The following is a 19,611-nucleotide window of genomic DNA, read 5'->3' as shown; positions in this document are numbered from 1 at the left end:
ATTGCACTCACCATTTACCAGAGTCATGGATACCTGGGGGTTTTCGAAGGCTAGAACGGAGAAGCATTTCAATGCCTGCATTCTGACCTGGGTGAAAACATAACAGAATGAGACAGAAACACCAATTTCAAAGGAAAATCAGCCTATTCTACTGGATGGGCTTGGAGAAAACAATTCTATATAACCAACAAGAAATGGAGATGAAGAATAAAAGGCAGATGGAAACATTTAACTCACACCCTGACTTTCATCATCTCCCTATTAGAATTACCCTTCTGAAGGGCAGGTTGTGAACTCTTTGTGAAGAAAACCAGCAAGGATAAAACTTGGGGACTAAACAGGACATATTGGTCTTATTTGTGATGTCTCAAATGTGTAAAAAACAACACCAGAATGGAAGAATATAACAATAGTATCTTTTCTTTTCAGGACTAGTAAGTACATTAGAGAAGCAGAAATATGTGTCCTTGAGATTTATATTTCAGAAGCTTAATAAAATTAATAAAAATGTTATCTTAATAAAATGTCTAAAGAGAACCATCCAGCTGAAGTGATTCCAAACTACTCTTAAAACAAATATCCACTGTAAATTTTACTGCTATTACACAGCCTCAGYTGCCACCTATACAAAAAGGACTGATAAATTTCTTCATCTTGGCTCCTCCTTTTTCAGCCCAAAGTCTTGGTTTAATCAATGTTTCATGGCTGCCTGGTTTCTGAAACCTTTAAYACTTTTTTTTGATACAGGGAAGATCAACCATGATCACGTTCCCAAATCAGAAAACCTAGATTAGTTCTGATATCAGTCTTCGACTTGCCCTTCTACAGCTGCACATATTTAAACTGTCCTTGTCTTTGCAAGTGGAAGGACTGAGAAGAAGAAGATGACCTTCCTGGCCACCAAGTCATAGGCCGAGTGTGATGTTTGTTCTTTGAGATGGTGCTTTCAGATAGCCCAGGATGGACTTCCAAAACATAGCAGAGAAGGGAGATGAGACTCACGAATTCAGGGAGCACAACACAGCAGCAGCTGGTGGCCTCCACACATCCCATGACCATGGTTTTTCACAGCTATCACTTCCTGTTTAGGACAGACCCCATTTACTTCTCTTCAGCTTAACTCCTTGTTCTCATTTATTGTCCAACAAATCAGMCCATTCAGGATGCCAAGTGCCTGTTCCCCTCTGGAGCAGTGCCAGCCAACTCTGTTTCCATTACTGCAAGTTTAACTTCACAGTACAAAGACACTGGTTGTGACGGAATGTGACAAGTAGAAGCAACTGTTATTCTACAAATATACAACTTATCTGTTTATAGCTTTAATTCATAGACACTGACGTGGTTCTTATAATCTCTATTTTAATTCCTTTCACAAATACACGTTAAACACAGAGCAGTTGTAATGTCTTACTTTGTAGGAGGTGGAGACCAACAGATGTGCAATATTCTGAACAGCTCCATGGTTAAATAAGATTGTCTGGTGATCTGGACCCTTCAAAGGAAACACAATACAGAGTTTTTAAAAGAACATGTAGAGGTTTCCACTATCTGCAATTCATTGTTAAATATCTTAAAATACATTTAATAACATTTACTTTGTAATCAGCTGGCATAACTATTTTTTTTAACATAAACAACTTCAACTCGTATTTTCATAGCATTTGTCCTTTCTGGTAATCATTCCCACTCTCTCCTTCAATAGGTAATGAAATTAGTTGTCACAAATGAAGAARCATGGATAGAGAACTTCTGTTTGTACTCTTCCTATTGGAAACAACTGAAAGCTCCTGATTTTCCCTACAAATCACATAAAAGATCCCCAGTCACTGAAGTCTTCTTCACTGTTAATATTAAGCATTTTCAACAATTCTAACTCACAAAAGAGAAGAAATGTCTTCTGAAACTGGTTCCAGACACAGTGACAGTGCTTTGAGAGGAGATTCATATTTTCCTCCAATTTCATATTATTTATTATTTTAGTTTCAAACGTATTTAGCCATAAATCCAGCCAGCCATCACCTATTTATTGACTTCAAGACCTATGTTGGCAGTGGCTGGTATGTCAGTATTCTTTCCAAAAGAGCATTTGGAWTTAAACACAAATACTGAATTTTGCAAGAGAAAGGTCTCAGAACTTTTTGCAGCATGACGTGGCTCAACGAAGTTGAAAAAACAATGTGAAATCTCAATACCTGCAGCCCTCAGCAGTCTCTTGSCAAAGCTGATCTCTGGTTTGCAAACCTCTCTTTAGAAGTAAGTTCATAGCCTTGCTCATCTCTGCATTAAGCACCCGACTATGCACATTTGAATTCAGATTATAGGATGGCACAGCATTTATCATCCCTCTGTGCATTTCCTTGACTAGTCTGCAAGTGAAAAAGTGTCCTCATTCCTTAATCTCTTGCTCAACCCCAGCTGAGTTTATGGCACCTCTTACACCCTGGTAGGCACCAATGGCACATTATCTTCAAATAYGAGATACAGCTGAAATCAGACTCCTTTTGTAGTCAAAAGAGCATTTTTAGAGTATCTCTTACCTCTAAGAAAAAAGCATAAAATTACTTTCAGATGCAACTGATGTCTGGTGCTTTAAGAGATGCTTCAGCTGCTACTGCCACCAAGAGCTTTSTAACAAAAAATGCAATTAAAACAGCATGGTTGAAGGAGGAAAACAACTTACATTGGCACACAGAAGTGGCTGAGGCAATGATTTAAAGCCGCAGCTATGCCAGTGTTGGAGCTGAAGAACAGATATTGAAATAYGTGAAAGAACAATGAGTGAGTTTAAAGTAAAAGAAATCATACTGCCCTAGATTTAGTAACTCCTGAATTATTCAATTAGTAATTTAGTGATTCCTCCATGGGATGCAGGTGGCAGATTCTGTGCAGAGAGGACAGCTGCCTGTACAGAGGAGACACCTGGGTGTATCTGAGTTGCACAACGGGAGGTACATGAAATATCTGATCTGTACATGTGGTGTTTGCACACACCAACCAGATCAACCAGGGTAAGCATTAACATGTAAAGAGGGACAGCTAAAAACACAAAGGTGAAAATTTGAGAATATGATGTAGCACTTGTAAGCAGCTCAAGGCCCAGAGTTTTACAGGCCACCTGGTTTTGTTCCTCCTCGGGTACAGTGACAGAATTCCACTCCTCTGCCAGTGACCTTGTTCTCCAAATATGAATGAATAACATATTTCAGGAACATCATTTCTTGCACAATTTTCCACCATAAAATGTCAATTTTCAAGGAACTGTTAGGATAGCCCAATGTAACAACTGATTCCACAATGCAAGGCAGGTACCTGAGTGCCTCTGTCCCTTGGGGCAGGGATCCAGAAGCAACCTAAGGTCACCTAAGAGAACAGTCCAGGGGGAGTTGCCTTGCTTACAGGTTTTGTCCTGGACCCTTCCCACACATGACATTCTCATTTTCAACTGGCAGTGTAATTATTATTTATGCAGATATGCCACCACTTACAAATACAAGTTCCAGAAGTATTTTTAAAAATTATTTACATAACCATATGTTTTCAAATGTAAACCTTACCTCTTTAATTTGACCGTTAAAACAGTAAATTTTACCTACTCATACCATTTGCTCTGAAAACAAATGAACTGACATAGACTCTTAAATTTTTGACATTTGCATTTTGACATCCCAGGTGCATCAGCCTGATTTCAGTTTATTTTTTTTGCTTCTATGCTGATGGAATCCTGGCCCTGTATGTTAAGAACTGCATGTGCTCCCCTGTAAATCACCCCTTTCCCTTGCTCAGGATGGCTCTTCCACAGGGGCAATGCTCCCCCAGCTGTTAATTTTAACTCTAAGTGTGCAGAGAGAAGCAGCAAAGGAGAGCAGCAAAAGCAGAAACCAGCAGCAATATGCCTGAAACCCAAATGATGGATTTCCTAACTCAAGGGAACTGGTCTGAGCTTTCCCAGTGAAATGGGAGCAGGCAAGGAAGAAGGCTAAGAAGCCAACGAGAATTGCTGAAAAGGCAGAGAAAGAAATGGCTGCACCAAATGTGAGCTGGGAACAGTGCAGGAACAAGGAGGGCCGCAGMTATAAGCCATTGTCAGTTCAATTATTACATCCACTTAGCAGAGGAAAAGGAGAAATAGAAGCATCAATGCCTCTTAGAACATATMGTAAGCCTTGCCTAAATGCAAAGGCTTATTTATAGTAACTCATTGCTCCAGGGAAAAAAGTAAGAAAGGTTGTCTCGCTCAGAGCCTTTTGGGGGAAGATGGAGTCTTCATTTAAAATGAAGTGAATGCTGAAACTTTCAGTATTTATTTTTTTTTAATTCTAAGAACATACTTTGTCCGTTGATTTAAGTCAGAAAATCCCCTGCAAATTAATCTTCACTGTATTAGATATGCTTTGTTCTGTCTGAAAACACAATAATTGACCTTATAAACCTGAAACCCCAAAACTAAACCAAAAAGAAGGAAGGAGCATTAGACTTTTGTTGAACACCTGCATTTGTCTGGGCAAGAGAAATGAGTTCTTGATCAATTTAACATTTGTGATGATCTGTTTACTCAACCTCAAATATTTTTCTTTGTTATACAGCTGTTTATTCTGCAAATGCAACCATTTTGTAACACTCATGCCCATCATCCTGCCTTTCYTGTGCAGCCATGTTTCTCTCTGTTCACACAGCAAACAATATCTTTCCAGAACCTTGATTTTTTTCCATACATTCACTGTAAAATTTGAGAGATTTGGGGGCTGAAGAAGGCACTTAAAACACAATGGTGAGTTCAGAAGACCCTCCTCACTTGTGAAGTGTCTGGGCTTTTGCTGTTACCAACATTTCAGATGTGCAAGTCCCCCAGAGCTGCTGCAGCTGCAAGGAAATAACCCCTTTGGAGAAAGATGGCAATAATTGTGTTCTGTTCTCTCCCAGCCAACAGGGTTTATATGGCCAGAGCCAACCCCTGATTGTATAAATTGACTCCTCTACCACCCTATAATTAATCCTGGGTTATTTTTCCTGTAAGCCAACATGGCCTGATTTTTCACCTGTTTGAGCACCTCAGCCTATTAAGGAGTCTTCCAGGGGCCACCTAAACTGGAGATACCTCACTGCTGTCTTTTTGTTCCTAAAATACTCTTTTTTCCACTATTAGCTATAGATGTAAAATTCCACAGACCCCTGTAAGCTTTTTATCTTCATGTTGTCTTTAAACAGTTCTCTAAATATTAGCAGCAGAGTTCTATCTTCATATCCCACTAACTGGACAGCTTTCACCCTCAGTTTCACTTAGCAGAAGCAATGTCACAGGATGAACACACACAAATAACACTTGAGGCAGAGAAACATAGATACTAAACAAAGGAATAATTCACAGTTCCAGAGGACTCATTGTAAGTGATAAGGTTGAAAGATACCTTTCAAGGTAAATACTTACAAATGTATAAACTTGGGAACTTTCTCATTTGTTAGTACATAATCTAGGATCCTTTAGTTTTAAATTGTTGCTAAAAGGGAAAGATGCTGTAAAAATCTCATCTCCTACCCTCAATTATTTTGACACCATTATTGTACAACTCACTGGTACAGTAACTCCCAAAAACACTGCAACAATAAAAACCAGTGCTGTGTGGAAACTTGGAGCAGGGGGAGGCAAAGACAAAACGGTGTTTGGGGTGGAGCTGCTGCTGGTTTTAAATCAGTCTTCTCATATCAACAGAATTGCATTACACAGCAGGAATGAACATGTATCTGGATGAACCTGTAACTGATAGAGCTCAGCAAGAAGAGCATTTCTTTTCCTCTCAACTTACAGCATCTCTTAGAGAAATGTCTGATTTTAAAACAGCTGAAAGCAGCTGCATGACCTCTGCAAAGAGGGGCTCACACTGTCCTCAGACTTTCAGAGGAAAAACAGAAGTCTTCCAAGATTTATAGTATTAACAGTGAAGACTGATATTTGCCCAGACTCTCAGCTTTGTTTAGTAGCCAAAGCCTATTAAAAAACCCATATATTTGCATATTTGCTTGTACTGCAGAGCAGCATATATCGACCCAAATAAATCTGCAGCAAATGCAGAGCAGTACCACTTCACTCATTACTGGCCCAAAATTCCTGCCACAAAAGGCAGCACATGCACTACTCTTACAGGCCAGAAACACAAGTTGCATAAAGAACATGAATTGTCTTTCTTACTTTGCAACAGTGGGAGAAGATCTGACAGATGTATTCTTGTGYGTATCGAGACCTACTGAGCAGTGCCATGAGGTGGGGGATAACTGTRGCATCCTGCAAAGAGAAAAGAACAGAGGGTTAACAGTGCATTTCAGCACAGCTTCTGTGCAGTTTGTCACCTAAACCAGCACTCCTGATTCTGCACTCAGTGTTCTCCCCTCCACCAAAACTTTCATGGATACAGAGCAAGACTATTAAAAGCTGTTCATTAAAAGCTGAAGGCACGAGTGACTGTTCTGAGCCAAATCCCCATGGAAAAAAAATAAAAGGTCAATSCTACTGGAATAAAACTTCTGCAATTTGCCTCCAGAATCTTTGTGAACAATAAAAGAATGGGGSAGAAAACATACCAACAGCAAACAAGGGCAGGGATTACTACAGGAGTTGCCTTAGTGCTGTCTTACCACAGCGTCGCTGACTTAGCTCTTCTCCCAGCCCTGACTCAAARGGAGCAGGGAGGAAACACGTGCCAGCCTGGACAGGGCACAGGCCCCTGAACTGATTCCTAAGGGGTCATAATGGCCCTTGCCTTGTAGTCAAACACACACAACAGACACTATCAGTGGGTGTGACATTAGTGACAGAGAATTCCAAATAAATCAGCAAAACAAAACCATTAGATTCAAGTGGAAGGTTCCCTAAGCCAAGGCAGGGGGCTGGAATGAGATGACCTTTAAAGTCCCTTGCCACTCAAACCTTTCCATGATTCTGTGACAAGTTCTCTTCTGAAAACTCATCCAGTTACTTAAGACCTGTGATAAGTTACAAAATGATACCATTTTAAAGCTTTTGGTTACTTTTACCAGCAAGTTTTAGTGCAGAACTACACAATGGTTATTTTAATTTGGAAAGTGGCAAATTGAGTAACTTCCATGAGATAAAGGAAGCAGAGTAGAGGGCAGGATTGAATGAGCCTTGCTTTCAAATCACATGGGCTATATTGGCCCTACACACCTAAGTTAGACTGTTTTACCTGCACAATGATGAATTACAAGCCTCTGATTTAGGGAGAGGTGGATTGAAATGAGAGCAAAACCTTCCTGCAGCTCAGCTGCTGTGACAGCACTGAGAGCAGCACCAGACTGTTTCAGCGACTGCAGCTTCAGACACACTGGTTATGAGAAGTTTTATTTCCCAATTACCTGGGAAATTTCCACCACACCTTTTAACATCGTCAAAACATGTACCAGTCTCGCCATTTGCACAGATATTTGAGATTACACAAAGCTTTGCAGCATGTGTTTTTCTAATAGTTTTTATTTATGTATATATACAGTTATTATACTTATTTTAGGAAGCTTTGCTGCTGACAATCCAGCCCTCTTATTCTTCACAGAAAATAGGACAACAGAGCCAACACATTGAGAATAAACCCAAATTGTTTCTACTGATTGTTTCTCACCAACTGGAAAGGATCAACATGAGCCTTGTTTGGCATCTCAGCATCCTACAGCGAGAAAGTTATTAAAAAAGACTGTGTCCCAGGTACAGCCAGCCATATATCAATGCTCATGTCTTGCTTATGTGCACAGGAAGAGCAAGGCACTACCTATTTTAAGCAACATTCTCAGRCTTTGGCCAACAGCAGCTCCATCTGATCTGCCTTTACACACAGCCCAGAGACAAACACATTATTTCTTTCCAAATTCAGAACCCAAAGGCCAGCAAAGGACTGGTTTGCTTGCAGGGCAATAGTGGCCATTAAACCCCAGAAGGGGTCAGGCTGGAAGGGCCCACAGTGGTTACCTGGTGCCACCTCCCTCCTCTGCCATCAAAAACAGCCAGGAGGAAAGAAGGAGTAAGGCAAGGCATGAGAGGCTGACCCAGATTCCTCCCTCAGGAAGAGTGGATCACTGAGCTGTGGTAAAGCACGTGTACACTTGGCAGTGGGGTTTCACTGCTCATTAAAGACCTGGCCATTAATCAGAGTAACATATCCTGATCCTCTCAGTTGTGCCTCCTCACCTTCACCAAGCCTGGCTGATCACCAGGTGATGTTGAGATTTTCCATCCCAATCCTGCCCAGCAAGCAGGAATGCCTTTTCCTCATAATTTCTGCAGAGTGAGATTTCCCAAACTCATTCCTCWTTGTCTCAGCAYAGAGACTCATCCTGCTGCAGTGCCCTCACTCCAAGATCCCTTAAGGAGATTCCCAGCAGGGAATGCATCCCCTCTGGCAAGGCCAGCACAGCAGCCACACAGAGCAAGTTCTCACTGCACATTTTCTCAGCACAAATCCCAAGCKCCTATAAGAAACTGTCCAAATGTTTCCACCTGTGAAGAACTGTTTTACCCCTGGAACTGAACAGAATTAACTACACAAAGCTGTTCATCCTTCAAGTCCTGTTCATCAGGAAAGGCTCAAGGAGGAAAGGTGTAATACTGACACCCAGCACATCTGCTGTGAGAAAAATTCGGGTTACTGTGGGTTGTGTGTACCTGCTACAAACAGAAAGGAATGTTTTAAGCAGCTCTCTTTTAAAGCACTTTCTATATCCTGGATTTTAACTGAGAGGTCCCTGAAACCTCTGGAATGACTACAACACCCTTGGAGATATTAAGCTAACTCCTAACACCTTTGTCTTGCAAACAGACCTGCCCCAGGTCTGAGAGAGAGAGAGCATCCTGTCTCTGCAGTCAAACCACAAAAAAATGCTGGGAATGTTTCCATGTTAGACATAACTCAAGACCCAATTTTTCAGGAGTTTTCTCCAGAACTGCTGAACAAGAATGAAAAGCCATTGACAAACTTGGTCTCCTACCTTTCAAAATAGGACCTGAAAAAGGCAGAACTTGAGAAACCTTCAAGTGCTGCAGCTGCATGGAAATGGTGACAGTCTCCCTGGAGCTGCTGGGACCAGAAACAAAGAGGGAGCAGGGTGGCAAAATGGGAACCTTGAATTCTTCCTGTTGTTCTCAGTGTTGGAATGTCTGCCATGAAGTGKTCATTAGGCCCATAATTAGTTCTTTAATTGCAAAAGCAATGTCTCAACTGCTGCCTTGTGAAACAGCTCACAGCAGTGTGGGCTGGGGCTGTACCTTCCAAGAGATAGGAAAAATGTCTTTTCAAAGGATCTGTATTCATTACTTTTTAAAACATGGCTTTGGGTATTCCCATCAAAGAAGTAAAAGAAAAAAATCCGAGATTTGCAGAAATAGGACCTTAAGCACGATTATAAAAACAAAAAATACTTAAGTAAGGTGTCTAACTGGAATGGGAAATGGGAACATGGGTTTTCCAAGTGAACTAAGGAGAAAGGACCCCTCACCAGATGATCATTTCCTGGAGTTATGGTTGCTTCCAGTATATCTCATTTGCCTGACTGGGGGAGCAGTTGATGTCACTGCTGTGCAGCAGAGAAAGCAAAGCATGAAACACAAAATCCAGTCTCTTGGGCATGTTGGTCCCATGTTAGTGGTTATTTCTATGCTAATGGTGGCTTGTTCCCATTTCTGTCCATACTGTACTCCTKCCTTCCCTTTCAAGATATCAAATCTCTCCTCCAAATACGGAGCAATTCAAAGTCCCTATTGAGCACTGATCTGCAGGAAGAGATACAGATTGCTAATGGAGACAGTCATCTCAAACCCTGGCTCTGGATGCTGAGAGCTGGAAGCAGATATCTCTGCAATTACCAGCTCTTACAGGCTGATCTGGGGGAATCTAGGAACAGAGAGGGAAGCCAAAGAAAGGAGCAGAGACACAAAGAGGAAGCCCTGGGATCACTCAGGAGAGGTGCCTTCGGTGCTCACACATGTAATATGCACTGAGGTTTTCCTTGCTGAACAATCACAAAACACYTAGAAAAAGGCAGTGAGCAGTGGAGGACAAACCTGGCTGGTTATTTACACACACTAAATGCAAGCTGACTTCCTGGGATGGACTAACTAGAAGTTGAAATTCAGAATAAGCGTGTGGCAAGATCGAGTCCATAGAAAACTACAAGGTTACATCCCTTTATCTGGAATGAAAACATTGGAAGCCATTGGAATAGAGAACAAAACAGATATTGCAGCACTGCATAACAACTAGACAAAAACTTATGAAGAAAATCTGTTGAGGACTGTTAATAACCAAACTGTAGAGAACATGCGACATGAGAGGCCACCTGTGCCCTTCTCTGTAAGCATCAGGACTTCCTCAGCAAGCAACAGCTCCCTAAGTGGGACCAGAGTGGCTCTCACTGTGGGCTCCCAGTTACCCTCAGAAGCTGGAGCTGCTCTGAGACCTCCCCCAGACTGGGGCAATGCTCTCCTTTTCCAAGCAGAAGGAGATGGCTGCTCCACTACAGCTTTCATCCCACGGCTCACCTCATCCCTTACTCCAGAACAAAGGAAGCAGATAAACCCTCTTTGACCCTCYTTTCCAGCAAGAGGCAGAGCCTGGGTTTAGACAAGCCCAGGAGACAGGTGGACCTTCAGAGAGAGCTCTGCCCAGCCACCAGGGCCAGCACCAAGAGCCCTCTTGTCACATGCTCCAGGATGAATTCAGGAGAGGCAACAGGAGAGGCACATTTCCTGTAGTCCTGTCACTTAAATGCAAATCACACATGTATTAGCTAAAGAGCAGAGACATTTTAGAGGTGAAGCTCTTCCACTGGAAGTACAAAAACTGAGCAAGACCTCTCCCATCTGGAGAGGGAGGGCAGTATTGGAAAAAACTCTAGGTTTCAGAAAGTAACTGTTGCCAGTATAGCCCTGATAATAGTACCTCTAAATACCATTTAGAGACCRTTTTTCCTGCTTAAGATTGCACCCAAGTCTGAAAATTTAGGTATTTTCTTTATCAGTGGGCTGCCTTGGTGACCTGCTCATACCAAACATGCCATAAACATTAGGGGTGCCAGACGCTTTAAAGGTAGGTGAGAATTGCTAACACTGATGCTCAAACAAGGCCTTCTCACTACTCCAGACAGCAAGATTTTTCACTCCCACCCTCTCTATAGGCTTTAAAAACACATAATAATCTGCTTACAACTTACTGTGTACAGCAGATCCTCTGGAGTGACAGGGCTGATGAAAATGGTACGGAGACATCGCAGGCAAGCTTCAATAAACTTCAAATCTGGCGATAGCAATCCTATAAATACAGGCAAAACTGTCCATTTAGTCTCATTACCTTTGTTTACTTTGGTACTTTGGGAACATTTACCAACACAGATCCATGAAGGGAGGAGTACCTTGCAGTAAGGCTGGGATAATATGGCAGTCTAGGAGGGATTTGACATTGTTCTCTGTCCCCATGGCAAGGCTGCCCAGGACCACCGCGCATTCCGTTCTCAGCTCTGTGCTCGAGGTCTCTTGCTGAAGTAAATACAGCAACCTGCAAACGTAAGTATTTTTAGAGGGAAATTCAGATGGAAAAGAAAATTTAAGTCTAAAGAAAATAATCTGAATCCTGCTATGTAAAGAGGATGAAATCCTTACTARAATGATGAAGACTGAGCAAAAGAGTAGAGGAACACTTCATTCCTTTTCCTACTGTGTGTTCCTACACAGCTTTTACTCAGTGTAGAAAAATGCCCCACTGCTTTTCCTTCAAAAGGTACTGTCTTGGTCCTGATATCCAGGATGAGGGCTTTCAGGATACYGGGAATTGCCAAATTTCAGTTCAAGGAAATGAGTCTGCAGTTTGAGGTCGAGAGCAAAGGGAACCCTAACACCTGATTACCACGGTGGGGATGGTCATCTTTGGCAGTGATCTCTTCTGGGTCACAACTGCAAAATAAGTCCACCACCAAGCACAAGCCCGGGGAGTGCTGAGAGCAATCGGAATGTTGAACACTGAGAAATGATCACATACTAACACAAAGAAAGCCCAGGAAAGTTTTACATGCARGAAGGCAGCTGAATTGGGGCTAAAGAGGATCACTTCAAGCCTAAAGCATATCTTGCCAATGGTATCGTTTCAGTCCCAATCACTTTGGATTCATTCTACACTATCAAGAAGCAAAATACACAATCAGCKGCATGCAAAATCATCACTAAGGAAAAACAGCACTCCTTCAATCCTGTGGGACTGGATAACTTTGCCCTATTATTACTTCTTTATGGGCAGATGATTGTTTTCTTTGCCTTTTAGGTAAGGACAGGAAGCAAAACCTTCTTTGATAATGCACAAATGCACAGAGAGATCCTGGCTAAAATTCATCCTGGAAAAGAAAAGGATGTTGAGTACCTATATGGAAAGCACAATCTCATCTAGTGCTCTAACTCTGGTTTGACTCCTCTGCTATATGTGCTGCTAAATATTGATCTAATTACTAATTTTAAAATCATAATTTTAGTAATTTTAGTCAGTAAGCAACGATGTTTCTTTAAATAGCTTTCAGTAACCTAGAGGTCAGTCTAGAAATTCAGAAATGTGAGACTATTTCCTTCCATTTTCCCTAGGAAGTCCTGAAAACCTGCTCTGAGTCTTCCCCRTACAAATCAGATCAATGGCCTTCTCTGATTATCAAGGCCTTCGACAAATAACCTGCTCCTTGTATCCAGAAGTGTTCAGTCACAGAATCACAGAATCAATAAAGTTGGAAAAGTCCTCTCAGATCATCAAGTCCAAYCATTCCCCAGCACTGCCAGGGCCACCACTGCYCCATGTCCCCAAATGCCACATMCAYACAGCTTTGAAATCCCTCCAGGRAAGGRGACTYCACCACTGTGTGTGCAGCTCTGCCAGGGTTGGACAGACCTTTCCAGGAGAAATTTTCCCAATATCCAACTTCTGCAGCACAACTTGAGGCCGTTCCCTCTCCTCCTGTCCCTGTTCCCTGGAGCAGAGCCCGACCCCTCCGGCTGTCCCCTCCTGTGAGGGAGTTGTGCAGAGCCACAAGGTCCCCCCTGATCCCCCTTTKCTCCAGGCTGAGCCCCTTTCCCAGCTCCCTCAGYCACTCCTGGGGCTCCAAACCCTTCCCCAGCTCCGTTCCCTTCCCTGGACACACTCCAGCCCCTCAGTAACATGTCCTAAAAAGACTTTTTTCACCAAAAGGATTTTTTAAAAATTCAAAAGCACATTAAATTCTGAAGGATGCTCTTTTCCAAGGAAAGTAATTGCAATTTTCTTTCCCATTAACACTCCACACGTGGAACAGATGTTACAGTTCAGCTACTGTTAAAGAGCAAAAATTAAACACACTGACTACAATCTAAAGCCTTTCCAYATGCTTAAAATAGAAAGCCTTAACTAAACTTTATAATTAGTGAACATCAAAATTTAACTTCCCATTTTACATATAATAAGTTTCTGAAATACTAATAATATCCTTTTTGACATCTTTAAACTAAGTTTGAGGTTCAGATCAGGTRTTCCACACATGCATATTGTAATATTTTCTATTTCTGTCTTTAAAAGAACTGACACCAAGTAACATTGAAAATCAAGTAGTTCCATGACCAACTGTAAGATTACAAAAAGTTTCAAGTAAGGAGAATCCATATAGTCACTAAGGATGAAACTGTTAATTAATAAAGTACTGTCAAACATTAAACACAACAATCCACATCTTTCTATTGTCCCAGGGAACATCCTGGACTGGTTTGTTGTTCCCAGGCTCTAGCCCAGATAAATTCAGCAAAGATGTAATTCATTCCTCCCTTATATTAATATCATCTGGATAAAAAGGTAGAAAAACTGTATTTACATGCAGGGGACAGAAGAGAAGACTGTAATTTGGATTTTGGAAGCTTAAAAATATGATTAAGGTACTTTTGCACAGCTCAAATGTTCTAAGAACGGGGTGTCCCTGCGTAACCTGGATCACTGATCTCCAGCCTTATTCCTTATCAGCCAGCCTTTGGACTTCCAAACCTGMAGCAATACTGTAACAAGGCTCTGCTAGAACCACCACAACACATTTTCATAGAGCCCAAGAACTTCAGGGGAAAACAAAAGCAGAGATACGCAGAACAGACATTCTAAAACAGCAAAAAGGTGCTAATGTTCTTGTGGACACTCTTCAGCCTGTGGTCCTGCTGTAAAGCTCTGTACAACAAATAGGAAATAAAGCTGATGGAAAGATCTCACAACATCTTCATRAGCATCTTCCAAGATTTTAAAATACAATATCTGGACTTTTTTCAAACTTCTATAAGGCTTCTTCAGGTATTTTCCTCTTATGTTTATATAAAATACAACTTCTGCCATTTGTCCCTGCCTAAGGGCAATTAAGTGATTAAGGACTTTTTTTCAGAGGTCAGGAATGATCCATGAAATGGTATACAAATGAGGAAGAACTGCAAATCCATCCAGAGAGACACTTCAGTGGATTCCATGAGCAACCATGCCAAGAAACAGAAACAAGGTCAGCTGAGGAATGATGTATACCTGAGAAAACCATGGATTATTTCAAAGCAGAAAACTTCCAAGGGAAGCAGTTGCCGAACACAAGGAAACCTCAGTGGCTTAGCAAGGAAAAGACCCAGCTCAGATTATCCTTTTCCTTTGACAATGACTGGCTGGTGTGACGCAGCAGAGTTCCACCCGTAACAGATGTGCATGATTGAGACCTCCCCAATCCAGTCTGAACACCAACCTAACTGTTGAAAAGAACAGAGATTCCCTCTTTCACACTCCATCCCATTTACAAGTGGTCACAAAAATCTCTCAGGTTCCTAAACCATCCAGGGAAGAGATGAAACTCAGCACCTCCTCAAGRCCCATAAGAAGACCCTTGGAGAAAGAGCCCATACCCTGAATTTGAGTGCTGTGAAACCTTTCATCAAAGTAAGTTAATGAATAAGAGCTTTGAGTCAATGAATAAGAGCTTTGAATCATGGTTATCTGAACATGTATTACCAATCCCCTTACAAAGGGGATGAATACACTGTTTGTGGAATTACCACGATTTCTACGATAACTGCATCTACCTTGGAAAATGCTTTGTCTTYCAGTCCATTGCAAGAAGGCCCAAAAGCTCTCCCTGGGAACCCCTGTGATGAACACAGAGATGAAGGCACTGCTCAGGTGAGTTATCCCCTACTGGCTGACAGAACATGGAATAAAGTCACTGCACGCATAGAGGATGACCTCTGACTCTCACTGGGACTTGCAGCATGTTCAATCCCAAACTGTGAATGGAACTAATTATTGAGAAGAGCCCAAACAAGGTAGGACAATAAACTTCTTTTTTTTTAATCAGTTCTTTTTGGTGCTGAAAAGCCATAAAAAGCACTACTTTTCAGACACAACAGGAAGCAATTACTTTCCAAGAAACTTTGCAAAGACAGAACTAAGCATAATTTTAAAAGTACTCAGAATAATTGTTGTACAATAAATAGCTGTAGATTCTTACATATGAAGACTCAAAAATGAGTGATTCTTATGACTGTTAGTTACAGAAATCTATCCTGAAGTGAGATGCCAGTTTCCCTCCTGGAAGCAATGGTAATTCCAAATCTCCAGAGGCTGGATCTAAGGGACCTGGGCTAACTTTACTCCTTAAAAAGCCCTACAAAGCAACAATAACTGCTTCTGAAATATTTCACCCAGTCAAATAATCAGTTTTCAAAGGAGCCAAGTTGAACAGTATGCAGTGTGTAAGCAGAGAAGCTGGCTGCAAAGAAAGTTTTCCCTTATGAATAAAACAAGGAGTCTCAGCTTACAGCYTTAGCAATTTATCCTAATGCTTAGCCATCCTCACCAACATTAATATTCCATGAGCTGTTCTATGTACACCACATAACCTGCATCCAGTCTGCTTCTTGTTCACATAACTAAATCCAACTTTGGAGAGTTTCAATATCTACTGAGCTGCAAGAGGTCCATATTTGAAACTTCACATTTTTCATTACTACAATCAAGTTTTTCCTCACCTTCATCTTTAATGATGTTTCACTTGCAAACAGCCCTGGCTCCTCCGCAGAGGCTCCCTTTCACAGCAGCAATGTCTTCCCAGCACTCCATGGATTCCTATCCTGGTTCCCACCCTGGTGTTCCCAGCTCCCTCGAGGTGTTCACACACCCCCTTCYACAGTGACTTGAAGGCTGCTGAGGTGGTTGCAGCATGGCCTCTACTCTTGGTTACTAGATCAAAACTCTCCACCCCAGGGCATCAGCACTGTCAGATCTCCAGTCTAAGCTGAATTCATTCCAATGTTTCCCCCCACGACCCACTCAGCAAAATAGAAATGTCCTTCCTTTGCAACCAGCCATTTATACCAGAACATGTGGGACCAACACACAGCCCCTCAAGCCAAACAGAGATAAATATACACAAACTGCACTCAGAGCTTTTTAACTTACACAGTGAATTACACTGGCTCAGTTTAAGACTAGTTTTGAGACAACAAAAGCCTTTTTTTTCACAGTAAGTGTGTTAATAGGCATTACACAAAGCTGCATCTTCACCTAGTTTTGCTTCAACCATCTCAGCACTTTGCTCAAGGCTGATGTCTTATTTGTAAACTCACCGTTGGACAGTTCATTCTTTTTACTTTGATAAAACACATACCAGCTTTAKCCTAAGTCTTCCAGAAATTCCTGTCTGAATAGAACATCAGCCAGACTATGACCACCATCTGAATAACTACTGTTCATTTACAAAAAACAGTTCTAAAGGTTTTTGTCTGAGGATGCCAAGCGACCTTAAACCAAACATCAAGCTGTTTTTACTTCCCATTCACCTGCAGTTTGAAATTCAGCACTGTGTACTAGAAGATTACACTATAGTCCCACTGAGTTTGACATAACCATCCAATATGCAGCATCTGCACATGAAAGAGGAYATCAAGAATACATTTTGGAGTAATTTTGTACAGATTTGACTCTTCCAGTTCTTTAAGAACAAGTAACACAAGGTAATATAAAGCTACCTTCTACACGATGTTTTTAAACTTCAAGCTTAAAATTCTAATACAAACACACAATAGAAAAGGTGGCATTAGAAGTACATCTTGTATTAACAGCTTTCTTCTTGCTATCAGAACAGGCACTTCAGAGATAAGGGGCTGTACAGCTTTTAAACAATGRCTCTCATACAATTCTGCTGCCTGCAAACATTTGCCTTGACTCACCTGTACTCCACAGCCAGGTTAGAAGAATACCTTGTTCCAGTTATATCCATCATCCTCACGGAGAGGGTTATTCTTCATTAAGAGATGTTTAATTGTGCACTCAGATCCTGACTCCTGACTTGATTTGAAGAAAAGCAAAGGACTACCACAGGAGGCCTGTGAGAGCCTCTGCTCTCCACCTCTTTCACCACCCTAGAGCAAAGCAAGCCTTGACAAAAACCAGCATGGCAGGTGAAGCTCTTCCCCTCAGACAGCAAACTACAGCAGATCCCACCCTGTGCAGTGCACCACAGATCCAATGCAAACTGCACAAAGAGCAGAACAAGGCAGCAGGAAACAACTGTGTCCTGGCCTCCTAAGGATATCCAAGGAGTTTGGATTAAATGCTCCCTAATGTGCATGCCAGAGCTCACAAGAGTGTGTCCAAGTGCAGGGAGCTCCTGGAAGCCAGCTGGGAACATGCARGGAATGCTGAAGGTGCCAGAAGATGAGCAGAGCTGCTCACAGCACATCGATGAGCATCCCCAGCAGCAGCCAGGCCTCAGCTCCTGCAGGCACCACAGCAATCYGTGGGGCACAAAGAAGCCATGAGGAGCTCTGGCACACCCTCAGGCCCCTGGCCTCACTCCAGGGGAGGCAGATCAATATGGAGCCATTTGAAGGGACTGTCCTGGCTGGTTTTCTAGCTCCCATTGGGGAGGTCCATGGCACTGTCCTGCCCCACAGCACTTCAGGGCACATTTCTCCACTGCTGTGGGGCAAGTCTGCTCTCCCCATTGTCTGCTCCTCTGTCCTGTTTTTAACTCCACAGAACAAGATCTGCTTCTTGGGAGAGTTCCTTTGGTGTGATTACTGAGCTGAGGTAGATCTCTGTGCAGTCAAACACAACTCAGGAAGTGGATGTAGGAGATGGCGAGAAGTATAGAGGGTGGCTCTGTGAGAGATGTAACACCAGCTTGGCTTTTCACCTCACCTTTACCTGCACTGCTRGGGGCAGAGCCTCCTAAAGCATTTGCAGTCTCATCTTTTTTACCAGGTTACACAGCTATTAAAGCAGCAATCTTTTATTCTTTTAGCAAACTCTAAAAGAACACCCCCTGAAGGAATTTCATTATGTTTCACAACAAATCTAAACATAAAATTTCACCTTGATGTGTTCACAGCCCTAGAAACAACTTCAAACCCTAATAAATTCTTACTAGTTTTCACTTCCATAGACAACCTAAAACTCTGCTGTGCAGAACTCAAAATTCAAATGATGGAACGGAAAAGAATCCTTCAGCTGTTCTACATGGCCTTTAAAATATGCTCCAAAGAAATTTTTAAAATTTAAAAACCCAACAGTTAAACAGAATCACTAATAAATGACARGGAAAGGTTAAAATTAACTATACAAAATTCTTTGAGGTGTACCTACCTAGRGAAACCTACAGGAAGTAGTACACTACCACCTTACCACTCCAAATAATTGACTTTATGTGATAGGGGAACAATCAGCTGGAAGTTAGAAAATCATTTTCAGTAAGTGATGGAAGTGGTTGTTGAAAGCCCTGGGTGGTTAGGATTAAGATCTGATTTTAAAACTGTATTCATTTTGGAGCAAAGGAATAACTGAAGCTCTTAATGAAGTGGATTAGACTTTAAATACTGAACTCTCAGCAATAATTAGATCAGCAATAACTTGGTTCAGGTAAGATTTTGGCAAAACTGCACAGATCAGAGCCTCAACAGGTAACCACGACAAACAAAGACAGAGCTGTGCTCTGGTGACTGGAATTTCACATTGCCCTCCCCACACTCTGCCATCCCCCATGGGAGGACACCATCCCAGGACTGAAAGGACCTGTTGGTGCCTGAATGGCAAACCAGCAATGCTGCATCTCCCTGGGTACCAAAAGCTGCTCCACAGACTTGCAACACTGATCTATCAGCAACTTCCTTGTGTTTATTTCACTGAAGGGTTTTCTTTTCCAATTCTACCGAGGGGAGCCATTTACAGTTCAGAGGATGGGGAGCCAGCAGCAATACAGACTAACTGCTACTAGATGAACAGTGCTCAGCTAGTTCAGAAGCCCTGTCAAGATGACTTAGAAAAGCACAATTTACATTTGAACTCAGGATTCAATCATTTCCCTGAGATTTATGCTCTAAGAGGAACTGACACAAAGCATTAAATATTGAACTTGGACTCTGAAGAGGTGTCTGATATGGTGATAAGACACAAAAGCTGCAGTATTCTTACGAAACTGCTGAGTAAAGCAGTACACCAACAATTACTGTGAACTTCTTGGGCTCTGCTAGCACTGACGTGGGGTAGAAGGAGAAAAAGCTGAAGGACAGTACAAATAGAAAACCACTTTTGGCAAAGCTGACTTAAC

General features: G+C 41.9%; 1 protein-coding gene across 1 annotated transcript in view; it reads right to left on the bottom strand.

The window, feature by feature from the left end:
* Positions 1–19,611, bottom strand: part of ARMC8 (armadillo repeat containing 8) — a 62,200-nt gene that overhangs the window by 24,927 nt on the left and 17,662 nt on the right. Inside the window, 5 exon segments of the mRNA XM_057379603.1 lie at positions 12–87; positions 1,412–1,492; positions 6,185–6,277; positions 11,206–11,303; positions 11,404–11,546. Coding sequence (XP_057235586.1) covers positions 12–87; positions 1,412–1,492; positions 6,185–6,277; positions 11,206–11,303; positions 11,404–11,546 — 491 coding nt within the window.

This window comes from Malurus melanocephalus, unplaced genomic scaffold (genome assembly GCF_030028575.1).
Source record: "Malurus melanocephalus ecotype Western Australia unplaced genomic scaffold, MMel_1.1 scaffold_412, whole genome shotgun sequence".
Lineage (NCBI taxonomy): Eukaryota > Metazoa > Chordata > Aves > Passeriformes > Maluridae > Malurus > Malurus melanocephalus.
The sequence above is the reverse complement of the archived record's forward strand: the minus strand, read 5'-3'. Positions and strand labels throughout refer to the sequence as shown.